The sequence below is a fragment of the Lithobates pipiens genome, unplaced genomic scaffold (genome assembly GCF_037356315.1).
Source record: "Lithobates pipiens isolate NorthernLeopardFrog02 unplaced genomic scaffold, aLitPip1_a1.2 Scaffold_28, whole genome shotgun sequence".
NCBI lineage: Eukaryota > Metazoa > Chordata > Amphibia > Anura > Ranidae > Lithobates > Lithobates pipiens.
In genome coordinates this window covers 16,046,112-16,067,030 of record NW_027507789.1, presented here as the reverse complement: position 1 = coordinate 16,067,030, position 20,919 = coordinate 16,046,112, and the positions used below count along the sequence as shown (strand labels likewise).

The window sequence follows — 20,919 nt, the reverse complement described above, 5'->3', positions numbered from 1 at the left end:
ACAGTGCCAGGAGGTGCCTCCTGGATGCCTGGCAGGCACTGCTGTACTGCTCGTTTAAATAGGAATCCACTGCAGATCGTTTTTCAGAGGGCGGTAAGCATACCACCAGTGTGAAAGAAGCTGGTAATCTTTACATGAATGGCCAATAGCTTGTTGCAGCACGGTATTTAATTTTCAAATACACCCTGGAATCAAAAAAAAACAAAAAACACCCAGACTTTCACCTGTCTGCCCTAGTGACTGCAACCTGACCAGTCTTTAGCGTGGAAGCTGGGAATGGTGGTTCTCCTACAATTTACCTTCTTATATTCCCGTCTTGTCATTTCTTCCCCATGTCTACTTTTTACATTTTTCTCCACTCAATCACAGTTTGAAGAAGTTTTTGCAGTGAAAAAATTGTAAAAGTGCAGCCACATGAAAACCCAACTCCCTAATCTTTAGCATTAGACCTAATTTAAGATCTGCAGTGTGAACTGACTGTGGTACGTCTGGTGGGCATCTCCCGTGGAATTCTGTGTGCAGAAAGCGTCAGCCTCCTTCTTTAGGGACTGAATTCTGCTTTGCTGCTGAATTAAGAACAAGAAATGAGGCATTCGCCCAGCAATGTACAAAGGCACAAGGGTGAATCAATGGCGGAGGATCAGAATCTTACCGCGCGTGGTGGAATCAGGCTTGGTGCATCCGATCGAGTCCGAGAGGGAGGATTTGCGCTGTTTCGGTCTTTTAGGAATAATGGATTGCTTGGCCGGCACATTCCGGAACACTTTACAATCTGGGGGAAAAAATCATTAAAAATATGACGAATAAAGCTCATACATTAGCATTTTTTTTTTTTTTTTGGAACCTAAACAGGATGCGGATGGATGAATCTCCAGCTGCGGCTATTGTATTTTAACAGCTGGCACCACTGGCTATCAAGACACCCACGCAGCATCTGCATATGATTTTTTTGCAGCTGCTTTTCAGCTGACAATTTTCCATCTGGCTCCTCCAATTTTTCAGTTACAATAGGTTTTTATTGAGTTTTTACATACAATAAATCAAGAACAAAAGGGAAGCATTGGATGTAGTAGGTTTCAGTTTTGCTCTCATTATAAAAGAATATAAAGCAGTATAAAGGAAATAATACACAGAAATGAGGTAAGTAACCATAACAAGTTCCATCCTTGTGATCATCCATAAAAGAACTTGGTGCAGGTTAAACAAAGGGGAGCACATGGAATTTAACCGCTTGAGATCCGCGCTATAGCCAAATGACGGCTACAGCGTGGACCTGCTTTCCCGGGACGACGTCTATTGACGTCATCCCGTGCACGAGCGGCCTGCGTGCCCTGTGATCAGCGAGTCTGAGACTCGCCTGATCACAGATCGGAGCAAAGGGTCGATCCCGACCCCTTACCACGTGATCAGCTGTCAGCCAATGACAGCTGATCATGTGATCACAACAGAGCCTGTAATCGGCTATTTTTCCTCCTCGCGCTGACAGCACGAGGAGAAAAAAAAAAGCCGATCACCGGTGGCCAGATCATCAGTGCCCACCTGCCCCCTGCCAGTGCCACCTAATTATAGGAAACGTGCCACCCATCAGTGCCCATAGTGCCACCTATCAGTGCCCACAATCTGCCTCAACAACAGTGCTGCACCTCATATGCCACATATCCGTGCCCATCAGTGCCACCTATCAGTGCCCATCAGTCCCATCTATCAGTGGTACCTATCAGTGCCCATCCATGCCACCCATCAGTGCCGCCTTATCTGTGCCCATCAGTACCGCCTTAACAGTGCCCACCAGTGCAGCCTATCAGTGCCCACCAGTGCAGCCTATCAGTGCCCACCAGTGCCGCCTCATCAGCGTATTTCAATGAAGGAGAAAAATGACATGTTTGCAAAATTTTATAACAAACTATTAAACATGATTTTTTATATTTTTTTTATTTTGCATTTTTTTTGTTTGTTTAACAAAAAATAAAACTCCCAGCTGTAATTAAATACCACCAAAAGAAAGCTCTATTTGTGGGAAAAAAATTATAAAAATTTCATTTGGGTCCAGTGTTGTATGGCCGCACAATTGTCATTCAAAGTGCATCAGCGCTAAAAATTGGTCTGGGCAGGAGGGGGGTTTAAGTGTCTAGTAAGCAAGTGGTTAATGACATTACTTTCATAAATAAGCATAAGTAGTTGCAACACTACATACAGTACAGCTAGAGTTGCTGAGTCATTTTGTAACATAGTTCTCACGGCTCCTCCAATTTTTAATTGAGGGATGTTGGGCATTAGGGGGGTGATAGAGCCACCCACTGAGCGAACCAGCCAAAATTCGATCAGTCTATGGCCGCGCTGCGCTGCACAAATCTAAACAACAAAGTGCACCAAAAAGTGTATATGAATGCACACGAATCCAGTGCACTTGGGGTCAATGTTGTCATTTGTTTTTTCCTGCCCTGGGCAAGACTAAAATCAGGTGCCCCTGCCCCCATCCATCTAAATTTTGTCCCACTCCAGCTGTGGTATACCAATTTTGTCTCAGGGCCTGAAGGGGAAGCTGAAGCCAATGATCTGACGTCTGTGGTGATACCTCACATGTCTGTGACGATCGCCGTTTGCGTGCACGTGCAGGTCTGGCACGTACGTTCATCTTTATGCCTGAGCATGGGAAGATGGGGGGCACTTCAAATTAAAAAATAAATAAAATGTATTAACAATTCTTGTGACAGCAATAGGCATGTGATGGGTCCTCTTTATGGAGAGATATGGGGGTCTATAAGACCCCAAATCTCTCCTCTGCACTTAAAAGATTTCAAAACACCAAGATCTGTGTTTTTGAATGCTTTACATAGTAGGTGAGGTTGAAAAGAGACTCAAGTCAACCCAGTTCAACCTGTGTGTGCGTGTTTATGTTAAGAGCACATTATATAACCCTGTATGTTGTGATCGTTCAGATGCCCATCTAATCGTTTTTTTAAATTATCGATGCTCCCCGCTGATACCACTGCTTGTGGAAAAGAATTCCGCTTACTGGCCGCGTGCCTTTTTAAATTGCCTTTCACTGAAAAGTTTGTTTTAGATCTTTAAAAACTGGTGCCAATCTTTGCTTGGCTGTCCAACCAGCTGGCGCATGCACCGGGTGGTCGCTTGGGTCTTCCAGTGGGGCAGGAGAGACCAAGAGATCTGCAGAAGGTGCTTATAATAGCAATCGAGTGGCTAGTAAGCCGCTCCGATTGTTATTACAAGACAGCCGACCGCCAGCTCTAAAAAAAAATTATACTGGGGTGATGCAACTACGGAAAGTACAACTTGGTACAACTACGGAAAGAGGTTAAAGAGCCACCTCTGCCCTTCTGCCTGGGGTGGCACCACCCCCCATCCCGAAAAATGCCGCCATGGGCAAATGCCTTGTTTGCCTCATGGTAGATACGCGCCTGCTTAGGGTAGGTCATGTGATCCCCTCCTGAAGAGGACGGAACCTTCCCTGACCCCCCCCGGGGTGCAAAACTCCTGATGGGGGCAAGGCTCGCCTAGCCAAAAAGGCCTAGCAGACCCCACTCCTTATGATCAGCCAAAGCCAACCAACAAGTACTAGGTGAGGAGCTCTCCTGAAGTAAGTCCCCCCCCCCCCCCATATGGCAGAGGAGGAAGGAACTGAAGGGCCACACATCCTCCCTTAGACTTCAGGGTAGGTCGGAAAACCCACACCCTACAATCTAAGTGAAGAAAACACACCTATACTGTAAGTGCAAAGTGGCACATGAGAAAAACAATAGAAAATTTAAAAAAAAGTGTTGGTGCAGAGGCTTGGCCTTGGGGTCTTGTAACAAAAAAGCCTAGCCCATGAAGTGTAGTGCTAAGCTTTAGTGTTGTGGCCTAGAGCTGTTATCCACAATGGGTTCCCAAACCCATAGTGCTACTCCAGCACCCCCAGGGGAGCGCTTGTCACAGCAAGCTCCCTGTCTTCTGAGCCCCTGACCATGCAAGGTAGCACAGCCAAATCAGGAGGCATTTGGCCCCCTGGAAACCTCCACTGGGAATTTCTCCCATGCCCCACCTTACCCACTAGGCCCCCCAGTTGCTATTCCCACTAGGCCCCCAGCATACCAGCAGGAATACTATACAGCCAGCCATAAGGCCAAAATGATGGCAGAGCACCCCCTACTGGACACTGATAAGAACATATACTACACTTTATCTTAACCAAAAGGCAGAGAAGCGATAATTTACTGCTCCCTGTCAATAATATGTGCAAACATGCGACTCGCTGTTCACGTCATCCTCACCTGTGCCAATTGGTTTTGGAGTTCTGTGACAGTCTGGAGGATGGCGGATATCCAATATTCTTTTCATACCTAGAAAATAAGATTTAAAAAATTCAATTTATAGTCTGGTAGGACTTCAGGCCTGGTACCTCTACTGCAGAGCGCCAGAGGAGGTTGGTACATCATCCATACTAACCACTCAGATTGAAATTAAAGTAAATCTAAAACCCAAGCTTTTTTTTTTTTTTTTTTTTTGCCATCTGTTTCTAAGGGAGATTTCCCTTCATTTCCTGGCTTGTGAGCCCTGCCTGAATACAGGTTTACATGTAACATGTTAGTAAAAGTGAACTACTGACAAAAAGTTTAAGTAAAAAAAGGTTGTTTCCGGTATGAAGAATCCACAAATATTTCTGTAATGGATGCTCTCATCTACAACAGATACCTTTTTGTTTTTGTCTGCCCGGATGATGTGTTACCTGCGTTGTGGTTTGCATTGGTGATTGGCTGTTGCTGGGATGAGGGAGTTTTTTCTTCATTGCTGCCTGCAATGAAAACACACCCATGATGAGATAAAACAGACAATGATGGTAACTCTTGACATGTGATCTGATCAATTCATATCTATTTTTCCGTTCGCGCTCTTCCCTTTTCTTATCCTCTGCTAAAGTGGAATTCAAGGGAAATGTTTTGTCATGTATTGTCCCCCATCCTCTCCTGTAATAGTGGCAATTGTCACGTAGCCTCGCTTCCTCCTCGGTCCAATGTTGGCAGTGCTCATCAGTGCAGGAAAACAATCTGTCATTCTGCCCATTTGCTGTGAGCCCTGCCCTGTCATTTTCACCCCCAGGGGGCGCATCATCACACAGGCTGTGCTCACTGTACTCCAGGGCTGAGTAGTGCACACATGCCATTATATGAGTCCAATCAGTACTGGAAAAATGTCTCTCTCTTGTTGCGGGAAGAAGCAGAAGAGTCTGTGGTGAGGTCCTTTTATTGGCAAAAAGACGTCAAGAAAAAAAGGTTTGTATACGGATTTAAATAAAAGATGGGGGGGGGGGGGGCACGCGCAAGTGGCAGGGTGTGGGAAATCCTGGTGTTCCACTAAGCTGGCCACCCATCACAATGGAATTGTAAATCTCCTTTAGATTTACCAACCACAAGGTCAAATAAGAGGCCCATATGGGTATTTATTATCAGGATTGTTTGGGTAGGCCCCTGCACTTTTTGATTCCCAGGCCACTAAGAGGCCCCACTGCATAAAAGCCAATAAAAGGGCTTCTGGCAGGTGTATGTTGTGACAGTGCCCTACTACTATGTAAAAAGAGGAAACAGGTTCTCTAGGATGCAGACTGAGAGGCTCCAGAATGGATATTATAAGCGGTGGGCATTGGTCTTTTGGTTTTGTAATTCCTGGGTTTGGGTTCTGGGGGCAAGAGACTTCCAAGAGCTTTGGGAAGGAAGAAGCCCTCCCAAAGCTCTTGGAAGTCTCTAGACGCAAGAACCCACATTCATACTCAATGGCCTGAGAGAAGTTCAAGGCTCCACCCTGGGGACAGGAGGTCCCCAGCTCGGACTAGGGTGTGGGCCAGTGCAGAGGGAACCAAGAGCTCGCCTCCAACCAAACCCTGGTGAAGAAAACGGAGATACTCTCCAGCAGGTGCTGCAGCCATGCTGAAATCAGAGAGCCCCATCCCTGTTTCCTGGATTTGTTGTATTTTGTGCTGCCCCTCATTCTATCTGCAGTGGGGGGAAGGTTGCGGGTGAGAGTGATTTCCTACGGACTGCTCATGGACTAGCAGTTCAGGATGAGGTGATTCCAGAGTGTACAGAGATGGGTGGAGCTGGGAATCCCATGAGTGAGCACTCTCTGAGCCATGAGATTGCAGAGAGCTCACCTCCAACCAAACCCTGGAGAAGGAAATGTTGATACTCTCCAGCAGGTGCTGCAACCATGCTGAAATCAAAGAGCCTCCTCCATTTCCTAAATTTGCTGTATTTTATGCTGCCCCTCACCCTGGCTGCAGTTGAGGAAGGTTGGGAGGTGACAGTGATTTCCTACTGGGCTGCTCATTGGCTAGCAGTTCAGGATGCAGTGGTCCTAGGGTATACAGAGATGGATGGAGCTGGGAATCCCATGGCCTGCGGTATCTTAGGTGTTCCCAGAACAGCAGCAGAGGATTGCACACAGTGTGCTGGTCTGGTCTGCATGTGCAGCGCCAGGATTAAAATATGAAAACTCTGGAGGGGGGTATGCTAGATTTGGTGTTTTGTGCGTCCTAATAAATTTTTCCTCCAGAGCGGAGTGCCCCTTTTATGACTTGTCTGTTCAGTTGCAGAATTGTAGATGCATGTACTGCATGAATTTTAATTGACATAGTTTACCTGCGACAGTATGAGATGCTGTGTCTTTGCCATCCTTGGGGGTCTCCAGCATCACCGGCTTATACAGGTCCTCGTGCTCCTCTATGTAATCCCACTCCTCCATCGTGAAGAACATGGCGACGTCCCCGCATTTGATGGGAACCTGAAAGCCGCAGATTGTGCGTCAGCAAGGCGGACAGGAAGCAGGACATGTGACTGGTCATGTGACCTCCGCTCACCTCTCGAATCATCTGGTAGAACTTGCTGATGTGTGCGTTCTTCTTCACCACCGTCCATTCCTGAGGAATGAGAGTAGGACTGGAGGTTTAAACAGACTCGGAAGAGAACTGCCTGTGTTACCCATTACAACCAATCACACTCCCTCCATAGTAAGCTGTAACCTGAGAGATGTCTACAGGACGCATGAATCAATATGAATGAGCAATAAACTGTACTCTATGATAACAACAGCTGATTTTCTACCATTAAGAGTGTGTTCCTTATTTTCTCCCTGTCCTTCTGCCTATGACTGACTTACTCATTTATATTTTGCCTGTAATAAAAAAAAAAATTCCTTGCATTTGGGATTCTGACACTTGAATTTTTTTTTTTATTAAACCACAGAAGGGAATCTGTAAATTTTTTCCACATTTCCCCCTCCCCCATCTCTAGTACTGTATGGCCTGTCACCTAGCTGTCAGTCAGGGGTGTATCTACTGCGAGGCAAACCAGGCGTTTGCCTTGGGCGCCATTTTTCAGTGGGGGCAGCACCGGCCCCAGGCAGAAAGGATCCTACGAGGACTGCAGAGAAGCAGTGGCATCTCTCTGGGGGTGTTGACTGCACCCAAGTGACACCCACCAGAGGGCGGCAGTGGGCTGACCTTCAGTGTCAGGGAAGCTAACAGCTAAGGGGAAGCAAGAGACAGCGGTGGCTGCAGCGTCTGATCCTGGAAGTAGCTCAATTGGCAGAGCAGGTCGGAGTGTCGTTTTTTTTTTTTGGGGGGGGGGGGTGGGAGAGTCTCCTGGTGTAGTATAGGGGGAGCCCCCATCTCTCTATCCTCCACCTATTTCCCCCCCCCCTCACTCTGACCCCACCCACTCCCTCTCTCAACCCTCCTTTCTCTCTTTCCTTTCAACCCTCCTCTCTAACCAGAGACCCCTGGCACCTAGCCACTTGAGCAGGAAGGGAAAATTATTTAAAGAAGAGCTTCACAGCCGTATCCATTCCCTCCCCTGACCCTCTTCTGTGCTGCCATCTTGAAAGTTCCAGGGCATGCGCTGATGCACTGCCAGTCTCTGCCAAGTCTCAAATATCTAGTAGAGACTGTGCATATGTGAGGGTTTTTTTCTGCATGCGCACAGTGTTGCCAGTTCTAGTATATGGGCACTGGCGATTTTTTTATTTTTTTTGGCATATGCGCAGTACATTGCACTGCATGCTGGGATAGCTGTGACTTGGCAATCCCAGAAGGCAGTGGGGCCTGGCCTGGCATGAAAAGCAGGAAGTGCTGGTTCGTAGCACAGAAAAAAATAATACAATAATAATATTTTTATCACATTTTTGTAAGAGCAAGGGGGTGGACTAGGGTTGCCACCTTTTCGCCAAGCCAAACCCAAACACTTTAGCGGCGCACTGCAATTTGTTTTGTAGTACATGCTATAGGATTGTAGTAGACTTGGGATACCTTTGAGTTACCCTAGGAGAGTAGTAAGGAGTAGTAAGGAGGCGCGCATAGCTGCTGCGAACAGTGGCTGTGCCCAAATTGTGTTAACAGTGGAGGGGGGTGGACTTAAAGGGGCATGGTTAAATAAAACAAACTCATTTGTGTGACCATAAAATATGATTAGATTAATAAAAGAGATGTCAGAGTTAAAATATGAACCTAGCCTACCTTAAAAGTGGACACTGTGAGTCAGTAGGGCAGAGGATGGTGTCAGTGGGCAGAGGACGGTGTCAGTGGGCAGACTGCGGTGTCAGTGGGCAGAGTGTGGTGTCAGTGGATGGTGTCAGTGGATGGTGTCAGTGGGGCAGAGTGTGGTGTCAGTGGGGCAGAGTGTGGTGGCAGTGGATGTGTCAGTGGGGCAGAGTGCAGTGTCAGTGGGGCCGAGTGCGGTGTCAGTGGGGCAGTGGACTTTTAATTACCAAAAACAAAAATCAAAAAAAAAATCAAACATATGCACAAATAAAGAAGAAAAGATATTAGATAAAGGCTACTGAGTGGGCACTGCACAATGAAGTACTTATGCCAGGATGAGATGGTACTGCAGGGAGAACTAGACTGCAATCTTCAACCAGCAGCCCTGGAATGTCCCTGGAAAGACCAGACTGAACTGCAGGAAAGTGAAGACCCTCAGCTCTGCACTCACCCAGCATTCTGTCTGTGTCCCCTTATCTCGCTCGGCAGGCTCTCTGTGTCTGTTTCTCTCGTTTTCTGGACAGGTCACATGATCGGCTGGCAGAGGGGAAGAGCCGAGGCTGTGTGTCTGCAGGGCGGCTGTGAGGGGGGAGAGACCAGTGTCCACTCCGTGCCATGTGTCACAAACACAGCGCCGGAGACTCGGCCAGAGCGCCGGGCAGTGCAGGCAGGGAGGGAGACACCTGCACGGGGAATCCCATTACATAGTAATAATAGGAGACTCCTCAGCACTGTGTCTGGGGCTCAGGCGGACTGACCCCCGGACATAGGATTCAAAACCCGTACTGTCCAGGTGAATCCCGGATGGGTGGCAACCCTAGGGTGGACCAAAAAAGGAGTTACGTTCCCATAAGGTGGAAAATCGATCACTATAAAGAGGAAACTACAGTCCCCTCTTTAATGACCCTGCCACCCCTCCTTCGGCGCCACTGGTACAGCATGTGGGCAGATGTGCCAGTGGGCTCTGCCCAGCCTTTGGGTCCTGGCAGAACCCTCTGGGGGGGGGGGGGGCACAATAGTCATTCTTACCTAGACAAGAGTGACATTGGTGGGGGGAGGTGATGCAATTACACTTAAGCTGATCGTACACTAATAAAATGTTAAGCAAATAAACGAATGTACTGAAATTTTCGTGCGAATGTTCATTTAAAAAGCTAGTGTATAGCTAGCTTTAGATCATGGTGAAGGTCCATTTTTAAAGGACAGTGCAGCTAATTGCTTGTAATACCCCCAAACCCTGGATCCCCCGCCCCCCCCCCCCTCACCTCTCCGGTCAGGATGGAGATGATCTCAGCGGTCCGGTTTAGCAGGCGGCTGGTCCTTTGTTTCTGAGGGCGGGTATGAGGAACTTCCGCCATGTGTTTCAATACGGAGAGCTACAAATGAACAAAAATACAGCACTATATATTATATGATATATTGTGACTGCCTTGTATCCTTTTATTTTATTTTTTTTTACAGAAAATTGGGATGTACAAAATAATACCCCAAAAAAAAGGCATCACTACATAAAATCCATATATAATAAATATGTATATATAAATACAGTTGTGTATACTCTGGAGGTATTTCTAAAAATTTGCAGAGCTATTCATCTGCTAAAACTGTATGAAAATTCATTCCATGCGAATATTGGCAAAATCAAATATTGCTAAGCTATTTTCTCTCCAGGTAATCGGGAAAATACTGCATTGTGGCCACTAGATGGCACCGATGATCATAGTAAATAATTATCCATTTCCTTGGTCATCAGCTCCATCTAGTGGCCATAATGCAGTATCTTCTTGATTCACGCTAACCTTTTGAATGACGAATATCCAACATGAAGAGTATCTATTTCACCACCTAACCTCAGTGAATAACTTTATAGGAAAAAGCTACTAATTAAATGTGTATGTCACTTTAAATATCTCTATATACATGTTTTTATAATATTATTGTTTAAAAGGGAAAAATCTGTGCTAACCGGTGATAATTATTTGAGGTCATTTGTACCTCGTTAATCAAACACAATGTGCAACAATGTACAAAAGGTATGTGAAAAGAAAATTTGGAGTAAATAAACGCCACCTGAAAAAAAACACTGAAAGGTGATAAAACATTACCAGGTGCTGCAACTAAAAAAAAACCTGAATATAGGGTTAAGTGTAACTGAAAAAGAGCTTCAATTGCGCCACCTAAGTGAGGTTTAGTGAGATAATATAAATAAATAAATCATCAAATATTACCAACAAATCGGTAAACAGTGACAAATAGTGTCGTTACAAGGTCTCAGGTGTGAATGGGGAGCAGGTGTGGTAAATTTGGTGTTATCACTCTCACTCTCTCTTACTGGTAACTGGAAGATCAACATGGCACCTCATGGCAAAGAGCTCTCTGAGGATCTGAAAAAAAGGATTGTTTCTCTACATAAAGATGGCCTAGGCCAGTGATGGCGAACCTTGGCACCCCAGATGTTTTGGAACTGCATTTCCCATGATGCTCACGCACTCTGCGGTGTAGTTGAGCATCATGGGAAATGTAGTTCCAAAACATCTGAGGTGCCAAGGTTCGCCATCACTGGCCTAGGCTATAAGATTGCCAAGACCCTGAAATTGAGCTGCAGCACGGTGGCCAAGACCACACAGCGGTTTAACAGGACAGGTTCCACTCAGAACAGGCCTCGCCATGGTCCACCAAAGAAGTTGAGGTCACGTGCTCAGCGTCATATCCAGAGGTTGTCTTTGGGAAATAAGATGATATGAGTGCTGCCAGCATTGCTGCAGAGGTTGAAGGGGGGGTCAGCCTGTCAGTGCTCAGACCATACGCTGCACACTGCATCAAATTGGTCTGCATGGCTGTCATCCCAGAAGGAAGCCTCTTCTAAAGATGATGCACAAGAAAGTCCACAAACAGTTTGCTGAAGACAAGCAGACTAAGGACATGGATTACTGGAATCATGTCCTGTGGTCTGAGGAGACCAAGCTAAACGTATTTGGTTCAGATGGTGTCAAGCGTGTGTGGGGGCAACCAGGTGAGGAGGACAAAGACAAGTGTGTCTTGCCTACAGTCAAGCATGGTGGTGGGAGTGTCATGGTCTGGAGCTGCATGAGTGCTGCCGGTGTCTTGTCATATAAGGTCCCCCATCCGATAGTGTCCGCTGTGTACTGCGCATGCGCAGTACACAGCAACACAGATTCCGAAAATTGCGGAGGATGAACGGCGCCTGCGTCGTGAGTCCAGTTTCCATCCCCACTATCCAAGTGGACATAGAGTAGGAATATAAAAGAGCAGAGCGCAGCGAGGCCGAGCCCGAAGCGTGGCGAGCGAAGCGTGGCGAGCGAAGCGTGGCGAGCGAAGCTCGCCCGTGAGGGGCCCTCTAATATTCACAACCCTATGTCCCTTGGATGGTGGGGCTACCACCTCCACTCACGGCACAGGCGCCGTTCAACTTCGGAGATTTTCCGAAGCTTTGTCTGCTCCGTACTGCGCATGCGGACGCTATATGATGGCCGGACACTATATGGCACAACACCGGCACTGGGGAATACAGATCATTGAGAGAACCATGAATGCCAACATGTACTGTGACATACTGAAGCAGAGCATGATCCCCTCCCTTCAGAGACTGTACCGCAGGGCGGTATTCCAACATGATAACCACCCCAAACACACCTCCAGGACGACCACTGCCTTGCTAAAGAAGCTGAGGGTAAAGGTGATGGACTGGCCAAGCATGTCTCCAGACCTAAACCCTATTGAGCATCTGTGGGACATCCTCATACGGAAGGTGGAGGAGCGCAAGGTCTCCAACACCCACCAGCTCCGTGATGTCATCATGGAGGAGGGGAAGAGGACTCCAGTGACAACCTGTGAAGCTCTGGTGACCTCCATGCCCAAGAGGATTAAGGCAGTGCTGGAAAATAATGGCGGCCACACAAAATATTGACACTTTGGGCCCAATTTGGACATTTTCACTTAGGGGTGTACTCACTTTTGTTGCCAACGGTTTAGACATTAATAGCTGTGTGTTGAGTTATTTTGAGGGGACAGCAAATTTACACTGTTATACAAGCTGTACACTCACTACTTTACATTGTAACAAAGTATCATCACATGACAGATTAATGAAATATTTACAAAAATGTGAGGGGGGGGAGGGGTGCTCACTTTTGTGAGATACTGTAAAAAGAAAAAAATATATCCCTTTCCTGTTTTATACAGGCCTATCTCCAGAGCGGCAGCCATCTTTGTACACCCAGCGGCCATTTACAATGTGATCGCTCTGTCAAATGATGGAGCGATCACTTGTAAACAAACCGGCGTCATGTCATGATGCCGGTTCCTCTCTCCCCTCTGTGTAATGATCTGTACAGTGGAGGGGGAGAGATCGGATGGCAGCAGCACTGTGGGCTGGATCTGTAGTGCCCACAGCGCTGCTCTGTGACAATTGCAGCCACAGCCATCCCTCCATACTCTGCCAATACTCTGCAATACCCTGCCAATACCCTGCCATACTCTGTGATACCCAACCGTACCGAGCCATGTTCAGCCGTACCCAGCCATACTCAGCCAATATTACAGTGGAGGAGATGACGTGGATATTACAGTGGGGACTATATGGTGGTGGAATTTTCACAGGTTTTTGCAAATTCAATTATTATTTGCTGATCCGAAAAATGATCCGATCCGTGATTCTGATCCGAGGAACGATCCGAGAGTTTTTCGATCCATTGCACCCCTAGTTGTCATTATGATATAAAAAGAGTAAACACAGTTGATTGATAATAATTGGCTTCAGCCAATCACTGACCATGAGTGAAAGAAAAGTTTGTGTGTTATTATTCATATTCTCTGAAAAATGGCCAAGAAATCATCAATTCTGCCGGAGTATGTAAACTTACGAGCACAACTGTGTGTGTGTGTGTGTGTGTGTATATATATATATATATATATAATGTATACTGTATTTGCCGGCGTATAAGACGACCTTTTACACCCGAATTCCGCCGCCAAAAACCGGGGGTCGTCTTATACGCCAGGTGAAGAGGAAGAATACCTGGTAAAGCCCTCAGTAAGCTGGATAACAGGCCGCCGGACGATCGTGATTGTACGGTGCTCCGTTCTGGGTGGAGAGGCCGCCGGGTGATCCTGTGTGCATACAGTGTGCGCCTCAGCCAATCTTGGCGGGCGATGCACTGTTGATGAATGCAGATGAATACAGAAGATGAATACAGAAGATGGTCAGACTGGGGACATGGTACAGGAGGCATCCCCCATTGCAGCCTGTGTGCCCCATTGCAGCCTGTGTGCCATCTTGCAGCCAGCCTGTGCACTGTGTGCAGGGAAGAGAGCCGCCTCCGCCGCCTGTTTGATCACAGCGCCGGGAACATCACAGCTTTCATTTCAATAGCTGTGTGTTCCCGGCCGCGTGCCGTCACACACAGCCCCTCCCCTTTGTCCGGGCACTTTGATAGACAGATCATCCGTCCAATCCTGCGGATGATCTGTCTATCTAAGTGCCCGGACAAGGGGGAGGGGCTGTGTGTGACGGCGCGCGGCCGGGAACACACAGCTATTGAAATGAAAGCTGTGATGTTCCCGGCGCTGTGATCAAACAGGCGGCGGAGGCGGCTCTCCTGCGCTATACACCCCCCATGATGGGCGTCACCAGGGGCGGGGGGCGGAGCCCCCCCCCCTCACCCAGGTCACGCCCCATTTTCGGCTCCATTATCGGCCGTTTTTCTCTTTCGGCAAATTGCCGAAAAGGGCATTTTCGGCCGATATGTTTTGGCGGCCGAAATTTCGGTGCATCACTACGAAATATACAAACAAAATACCGGTATACTGTACAGTAATTTGTTAACCAGTGAGGAAGTGACAACAAGTTTGCAGTAACAAACCATCATACTGTACCTACCATACTAACAAAGCATACTGTACCATCATATACGGTATACTGTACCCACTAACAAACCATCATATACTGCATTCTGTACCTGTTTCTGATGGTTCATTAAAATTACTGTGTTTAAATCAAATCTGATGTTAAGATTTTTTTTTTAATGGTGTTGCCTCAGAAGGGGGTAGTCTTATACAGTGAGTATAGCCCAAAACCTATGTTTTCACTGGAAAAATAGGGGGTCGTCTTATACGCCCAGTCATCTTATAAGCCGGCAAATACGGTATATATATATATATATATACACACACACGCACACACACACGGTCATGGCTGAAGCTATCTCACATAACCCTGTTTTTGTTTTTTTTTGTTTGTTCCAAGCCGGGGATTTTCTTTTTCACTAAAACCATCTGAGCTGCTTATTAGCCGCTGGACGATGGAAGGAGAGTGGTTCCCACACCTTTCTGTAAATGCGTTGGTTAAGGCAGCAAGATTTAGCCAGTGATTGGGTGGGGGCTGAAGGAGAGATCAGAGTCTAGGATTAGACCGAACACCCTGGCATGAGTGGAGGGACCAATGGTTGTGCCATTGATTTCAATGGTAAAGTCATGAGTGGGAATCGGGGAGGAGGAAATATTACAAGATCAGTTTTAGAAAGATTGAGTTTCAGTAAGTGGTGTGACATCCATACTGATTATCAACTGACCCAGGGAAGAGGGGTAGAGAGAGTGTAGGAGGGGCCCAAGAAACATTTGGGTTTATGAGATTTGGAAAGAATTTGGTTTTATGTAGATTTTACGAAGCGTCCCAACTTTTTTGGAAATGGGGTTGTAAAAGGATGTCTGGAAATGGAACACAGAGAAGAAAACATCTAAGTAAAGATTTGTTCACACAGAAATCCTGAAAAATACACCGATGTGAAAGGCTGCCTTTACCCATGCTGGATTCAAAGGCGTTCTGTGCAGCCCGGCTGTTCAAATCAATGATAGGCGGCCGGCTGGATGGATCTCCAAGAGCATCCCAGAATGTACATCTGTGTGAGACTGATGCATGGATTAGAAAGCAGACAGACTGCACCCTGATCCATGCATCAGACCAGCAAGGATGTATACTCCGGGAAACACTGCTGGTCTGTGAAGTCAGCCACCCGTCAATGATTTGAACAGGTTACCAGCATGGAACACCCGCGCATCCTGTGGGTGAAGACGGACCTTCACACAGGTGTATCGATCAGTATGCCCATGTGAAAGTATGCCCTTACAGAGGACATCCTCAATGATGTCATCGACTAACCAGAACTTTCTCTAGAGAAGACAAGGCCTCTTTATTCTCCGTTGTTTGGGGTTTCTTGGAAGGCTCTTCGGGTATTTGGGTTGACCAATCATAAGTCCAGAGTCCTGGTCTGACCTTCAGATCTCTCTGGTGAGAATCTGGCGTGAAGACCCCAATGAGGCGCCCGCTAGAATCAAATATCTCCTCCTGTTTGTTACATCTCTCCATTAGACTTGTGTTCAGGGATATTGGACGCGTCTTATCATTGTCCGCCTTTGTCTGCGTTGCTGCGTCTTTTCTCAGGAAGCCGAGCTTGGACGTGCCAACATTTTCAAATCCCGGGGCGTACGCCCCTATGACATCCAGGCCCATGTGGGCTTTTCTGGCATGTGGAGAGAAGGTCTTCCAGTCTGCGGATGGCTTGGGATAGACCCCAGGGAAGACTGTTGGTATGGCGTCGTGTTTCAGTACCAACCGGCAGCCCACTGTGGTGTAGCAGCCCGGATCAAAATGGGCTGAGCAGATTCGGTATTTACCTGTTTTTGCCGCGTCCAAAATTTTGGCAGCGAACGCGTCTATATCATCAAAGTTCTCACCGGTCTGCTGAAGCCAAAGCTTAATCCGGCCGAGCTCCCGTGGGAAGACGTGCATGGTGAGCAGGGGGTTGGAGGACTTCATGCTAGTGTGGTGCTTACAGCCCTTCACAATGCAGCTCGGCATGGCAGCGGCCTGGGAAGGAGAACAAAAAATACACCTTATGTTCATGAATCAAGTTTTGCTACATTTCTTTGGTAAAAATAAGCCAAATCGGTGTATATTATTTAATCTGTAGGAAAGTTATAGCATCTACAAACTATGGCGGCACAGTGGTGTAGTGGTTAGCACTCTCACCTAGCAGTAAAAAGGGTCGCTGGTTCGAATCCCAACCACAGCACTACCTGCCTGGAGTTTGCATGTTCTCCCTGTGCCTGCGTGGGTTTCCTCCGGGTACTCCAGTTTCCTCCCACACCCCAAAGACATGCAGGTAGGTTAAATGGGGAACTTGGATTGTGGGCTCCTTGAGGGTAGGGACCGATAGGAGTGTGCGATGTACAGGGATAGGGAAAATGTTAGACACTCTCTCAGGTTGAACTGGATGGACTGGTGTCTTTATTCAACCTTACTAACTATGTAACTATGGTATAAATATTTGAAAATTGATCAATCCTGATGTATTGATCTAATTTGTTCAGGCCCTAAAATGCCAGGACAGCACAAATATCCCCCAAATTACCCTTTTTGGAAAGCAGACAGTCCAATGTAATGTTTTTAGTAAGAGGCATGGAGAGTTTTATGAAGTTGTAATTTTTTTGGGGAAAACAAAGAAATTAAATGTTAAAGTTGTCAATTTAACAGGCTATTTATCACACACAGCATAGGCACACTCACAATTATAACCCCAAAAAAATTCTGCTATGCCTCCCTAGTATGGGGACACCACATGTGTGGAGACTTTTTCACAGCCTGGATGACTAGAGGAGCCCAAAATCCAAGGAGCGCCTTTGAGCTTTCAAGGAGCATACAATATGATTTTACTTTCCTGATTATTTTTCATATTTCTTGAATCCCTGACGTGCCAGGACTGGGGAAACACTCACAATATGACCTCATTTTGGAAAGCCAACACCCCAAGGTACCTTCTGAAAGGCAGAATGAGTCTTGAAAATTTTATTTTTGCCACAAAGTTTTGGAAAATGCAGGAAAGAAAATTAAAAATTATTATTATATTAGGTTGTTAATATTTTATGCTATTTCTAACACACATCATAGGCATACTTAGGCCCCTTTCACACAAGACTTCTGCTCAGGTCCGTCTTTCCATTTTTCCGGCGGACACGATTGCACCCTCCATTCTCCTCTATGGGCAGTCAGATATAAACGAACTTGTGTCCATTTACACCCAGCTAACTCCGATCCGATTTAAAAAAACAAAGGGATCAATTTCCCTCCATCTGGCCAGCCAGATTTACAACCAACTGCCCTTAGAGCAGAGCGGTCTGTGTCTGCTCTGCTTATGCAGAGCGGACACAGACCTGTCATCCAGCCTCTCTCCGCTCAGCTCAAAAGATGGATCCCCTGCTGAGAAAAACAAAATCCAGCCCGTGTGAAAGAGGCCTTAGAGTTACACGCCAAAAAAAACTATACCACATGTGTGAGAATTTTTCACAGCCTAGTCACACAGAGAGGCCCAAAATCCAGGGAGCACCTTCAGGCATTCTATGGGGCATAAATTACACATCTAATTTCCTGACTACCTCTTACAATTTTGGAGGCCCTGGTGCACCCACAAAATTACCCCATTTTGGAAAGCAAACACTCCATGGTAGTTTTTAAGAGGAATATCAAGTCTTTTGAAGACTTCATTTTTTACCACAAGATTTTGCAAAAGTATATATTTTTTTTCCTTTACACACAAAATCAGTTTAATAAGATATTACTCACAACATGGACATGCAATTAGTACGGGGGTGATCAGGGATGCTGCCATTGGTGTGGGGGTGATCAAGGGCGCTGCCATTGGTGCGGGGGTGATCGAGGGCGCTGCCATTGGTGCGGGGGTGATCGAGGGCGCTGCCATTGGTGCGGGGGTGATCGAGGGCGCTGCCATTGGTGCGGGGGTGATCGAGGGCGCTGCCATTGGTGCGGGGGTGATCGAGGGCCCTGCCATTGGTGCGGGGGTGATCGAGGGCCCTGCCATTGGTGCGGGGGTGATCGAGGGCCCTGCCATTGGTGCGGGGGTGATCGAGGGCCCTGCCATTGGTGCGGGGGTGATCGGGGACGCTGCCATTGGTGCGGGAGTGATCGGGGACGCTGCCATTTTGCAAAAGTATATATTTTTTTTCCTTTACACATAAAATAAGTTTAATAAGATATTACTCACAACATGGACATGCAATTAGTACGGGGTGATCAGGGATGCTGCCATTGGTGCGGGGGTGATCGAGGGCGCTGCCATTGGTGCGGGGGCGATCGAGGGCCCTGCCATGGGTGCGGGGGCGATCGAGGGCCCTGCCATGGGTGCGGGGGCGATCGAGGGCCCTGCCATGGGTGCGGGGGCGATCGAGGGCCCTGCCATGGGTGCGGGGGCGATCGAGGGCCCTGCCATGGGTGCGGGGGCGATCGAGGGCGCTGCCATTGGTGCGGGGGCGATCAAGGGCGCTGCCATTGGTGCGGGGGTGATCAAGGGCGCTGCCATTGGTGCGGGGGTGATCGAGGGCCCTGCCATGGGTGCGGGGGTGATCGAGGGCCCTGCCATGGGTGCGGGGGTGATCGAGGGCCCTGCCATGGGTGCGGGGGTGATCAAGGGCGCTGCCATTGGTGCGGGGGTGATCGAGGGCCCTGCCATTGGTGCGGGGGTAATCGAGGGCCCTGCCATTGGTGCGGGGGTGATCGAGGGCCCTGCCATTGGTGCGGGGGTGATCGAGGGCCCTGCCATTGGTGCGGGGGTGATCGGGGACGCTGCCATTGGTGCGGGGGCGATCGAGGGCCCTGCCATGGGTGCGGGGGCGATCAAGGGCGCTGCCATTGGTGCGGGGGTGATCAAGGGCGCTGCCATTGGTGCGGGGGTGATCAAGGGCGCTGCCATTGGTGCGGGGGTGATCAAGGGCCCTGCCATGGGTGCGGGGGTGATCGAGGGCCCTGCCATGGGTGCGGGGGTGATCGAGGGCCCTGCCATGGGTGCGGGGGTGATCAAGGGCGCTGCCATTGGTGCGGGGGTGATCGAGGGCCCTGCCATTGGTGCGGGGGTGATCGAGGGCCCTGCCATTGGTGCGGGGGTGATCGAGGGCCCTGCCATTGGTGCGGGGGTGATCGGGGACGCTGCCATTGGTGCGGGGGTGATCGAGGGCGCTGCCATTGGTGCGGGGGTGATCGAGGGCGCTGCCATTGGTGCGGGGGTGATCGGGGACGCTGCCATTGGTGTGGGAGTGATTGGAGACACTGACTGGCAGCAATGGCTGCATTTCATCACAGTGCTGTGGCGGTGATCAGAGACAATGTCTGGCAAAACTGACATACAATGTTATCAGAGCAGCGATTGTACATGATCACCGCCACAGCAGTACAATATTATGCAACCATATCTTATTACTCTGATCAGTCACAGTGATCACTTGATACAGCGGCCCAGTACCCCAAACTGTGATTGGCTCTGTGGACATGAGTCGCACTAGGGGAGGATAAACAGGTACATTCTCCCAGAATGGGTGGGAAGTAGTTAAATACAGGCGGGGGGCTGATTAATCTGTCATAACTTTGTAGATCCTTTGGCAGGTTTTTCTGTCAGGCTTCAGGAGGTACAAAGATAGAAACACATTATTATTATCTATCTACAGACCCCTATTATCTCCATTGGCAGTTTCTTTTAGTATAATTGAACTAACTCTTCCTTAGTTGCTCTGGCTGTCCAGTACTACAAATCCCAGCATCCCCTACGCCCATAAAGCATGCTGGGATTTCTAGTTCTTCCCATCCCCCCATTGTACCTCCATCCTCCATAACATTTCTCTGCCTACAAAATGCTGAACACCACAAAGAGTCTCACTCCTCCCGCCTCCAACATACTGAACCACAAGGACCCCCTGACATGACTGGTGACAACAATGAGCACAGACCTGCAACAGCCAGGACAGGACCGGAAGTATCTCTGTTATCACAGCACAGGAAGTCAGGGCTGGCCGCACAGCATGCTGGGAGATGGAGCAAGGCAGCCTAGACCCCCCTATAAAATGGGAATAACGTCCGATAATCCCAGCATGATAGAGAAAGAGGAAAGTCAAAGTGTCTCCAACACTGCTGAGATTTTGGTCTCCAAGAAAATGGCCGAACAACGCGGCCGATGTAATAGTCACTTGATGACACCAGAGGGCGCTGTGTTGGAACATACCAGTAGTAAGGCCTAAAGACAGCAGGTGGCGCTCTTGCGCTTATGTCCTTTTTAATTACACTGAGAAAGCCGCAGGTGGCGCTGTTGTGCAATGTATTGTAGTTATACGGAATAAAGCAGCAGGTGGCGCTGTTGTGCAATGTATTGTAGTTACAAGGAATAAAGCAGCAGGTGACGCTGTTGTGCAATGTCATTGTAGTTACACGGAATAAAGCAGCAGGTGGCGCTGTTGTACAATGTAATTGTAGTTACATGGAGAAAAGCAGCAGGTGTCGCTGTTTTACATGTTGTTGTAGTTACATGGAGGAAAGC

The 20,919-nt window shown here is 48.0% G+C and overlaps 1 protein-coding gene and 1 pseudogene across 1 annotated transcript in view; both read right to left on the bottom strand.

Moving 5' to 3' along the window:
- Positions 1–20,521, bottom strand: part of LOC143935123 (uncharacterized) — a 34,052-nt gene extending 13,531 nt beyond the window's left edge. The window contains exons 1-8 of the mRNA XM_077458764.1: positions 20,336–20,521; positions 15,705–16,412; positions 9,793–9,903; positions 6,851–6,910; positions 6,633–6,774; positions 4,727–4,792; positions 4,272–4,340; positions 653–772 (exon numbers count right to left, since the gene is read on the bottom strand). Coding sequence (XP_077314890.1) covers positions 653–772; positions 4,272–4,340; positions 4,727–4,792; positions 6,633–6,774; positions 6,851–6,910; positions 9,793–9,903; positions 15,705–16,403 — 1,267 coding nt within the window. The 5' untranslated portion in view covers positions 16,404–16,412; positions 20,336–20,521. The remainder of the gene's footprint in view (positions 1–652; positions 773–4,271; positions 4,341–4,726; positions 4,793–6,632; positions 6,775–6,850; positions 6,911–9,792; positions 9,904–15,704; positions 16,413–20,335) is intronic.
- Positions 4,062–4,208, bottom strand: LOC143937568 (U2 spliceosomal RNA; annotated as a pseudogene).
- Positions 20,522–20,919: the final 398 nt, after the last annotated feature.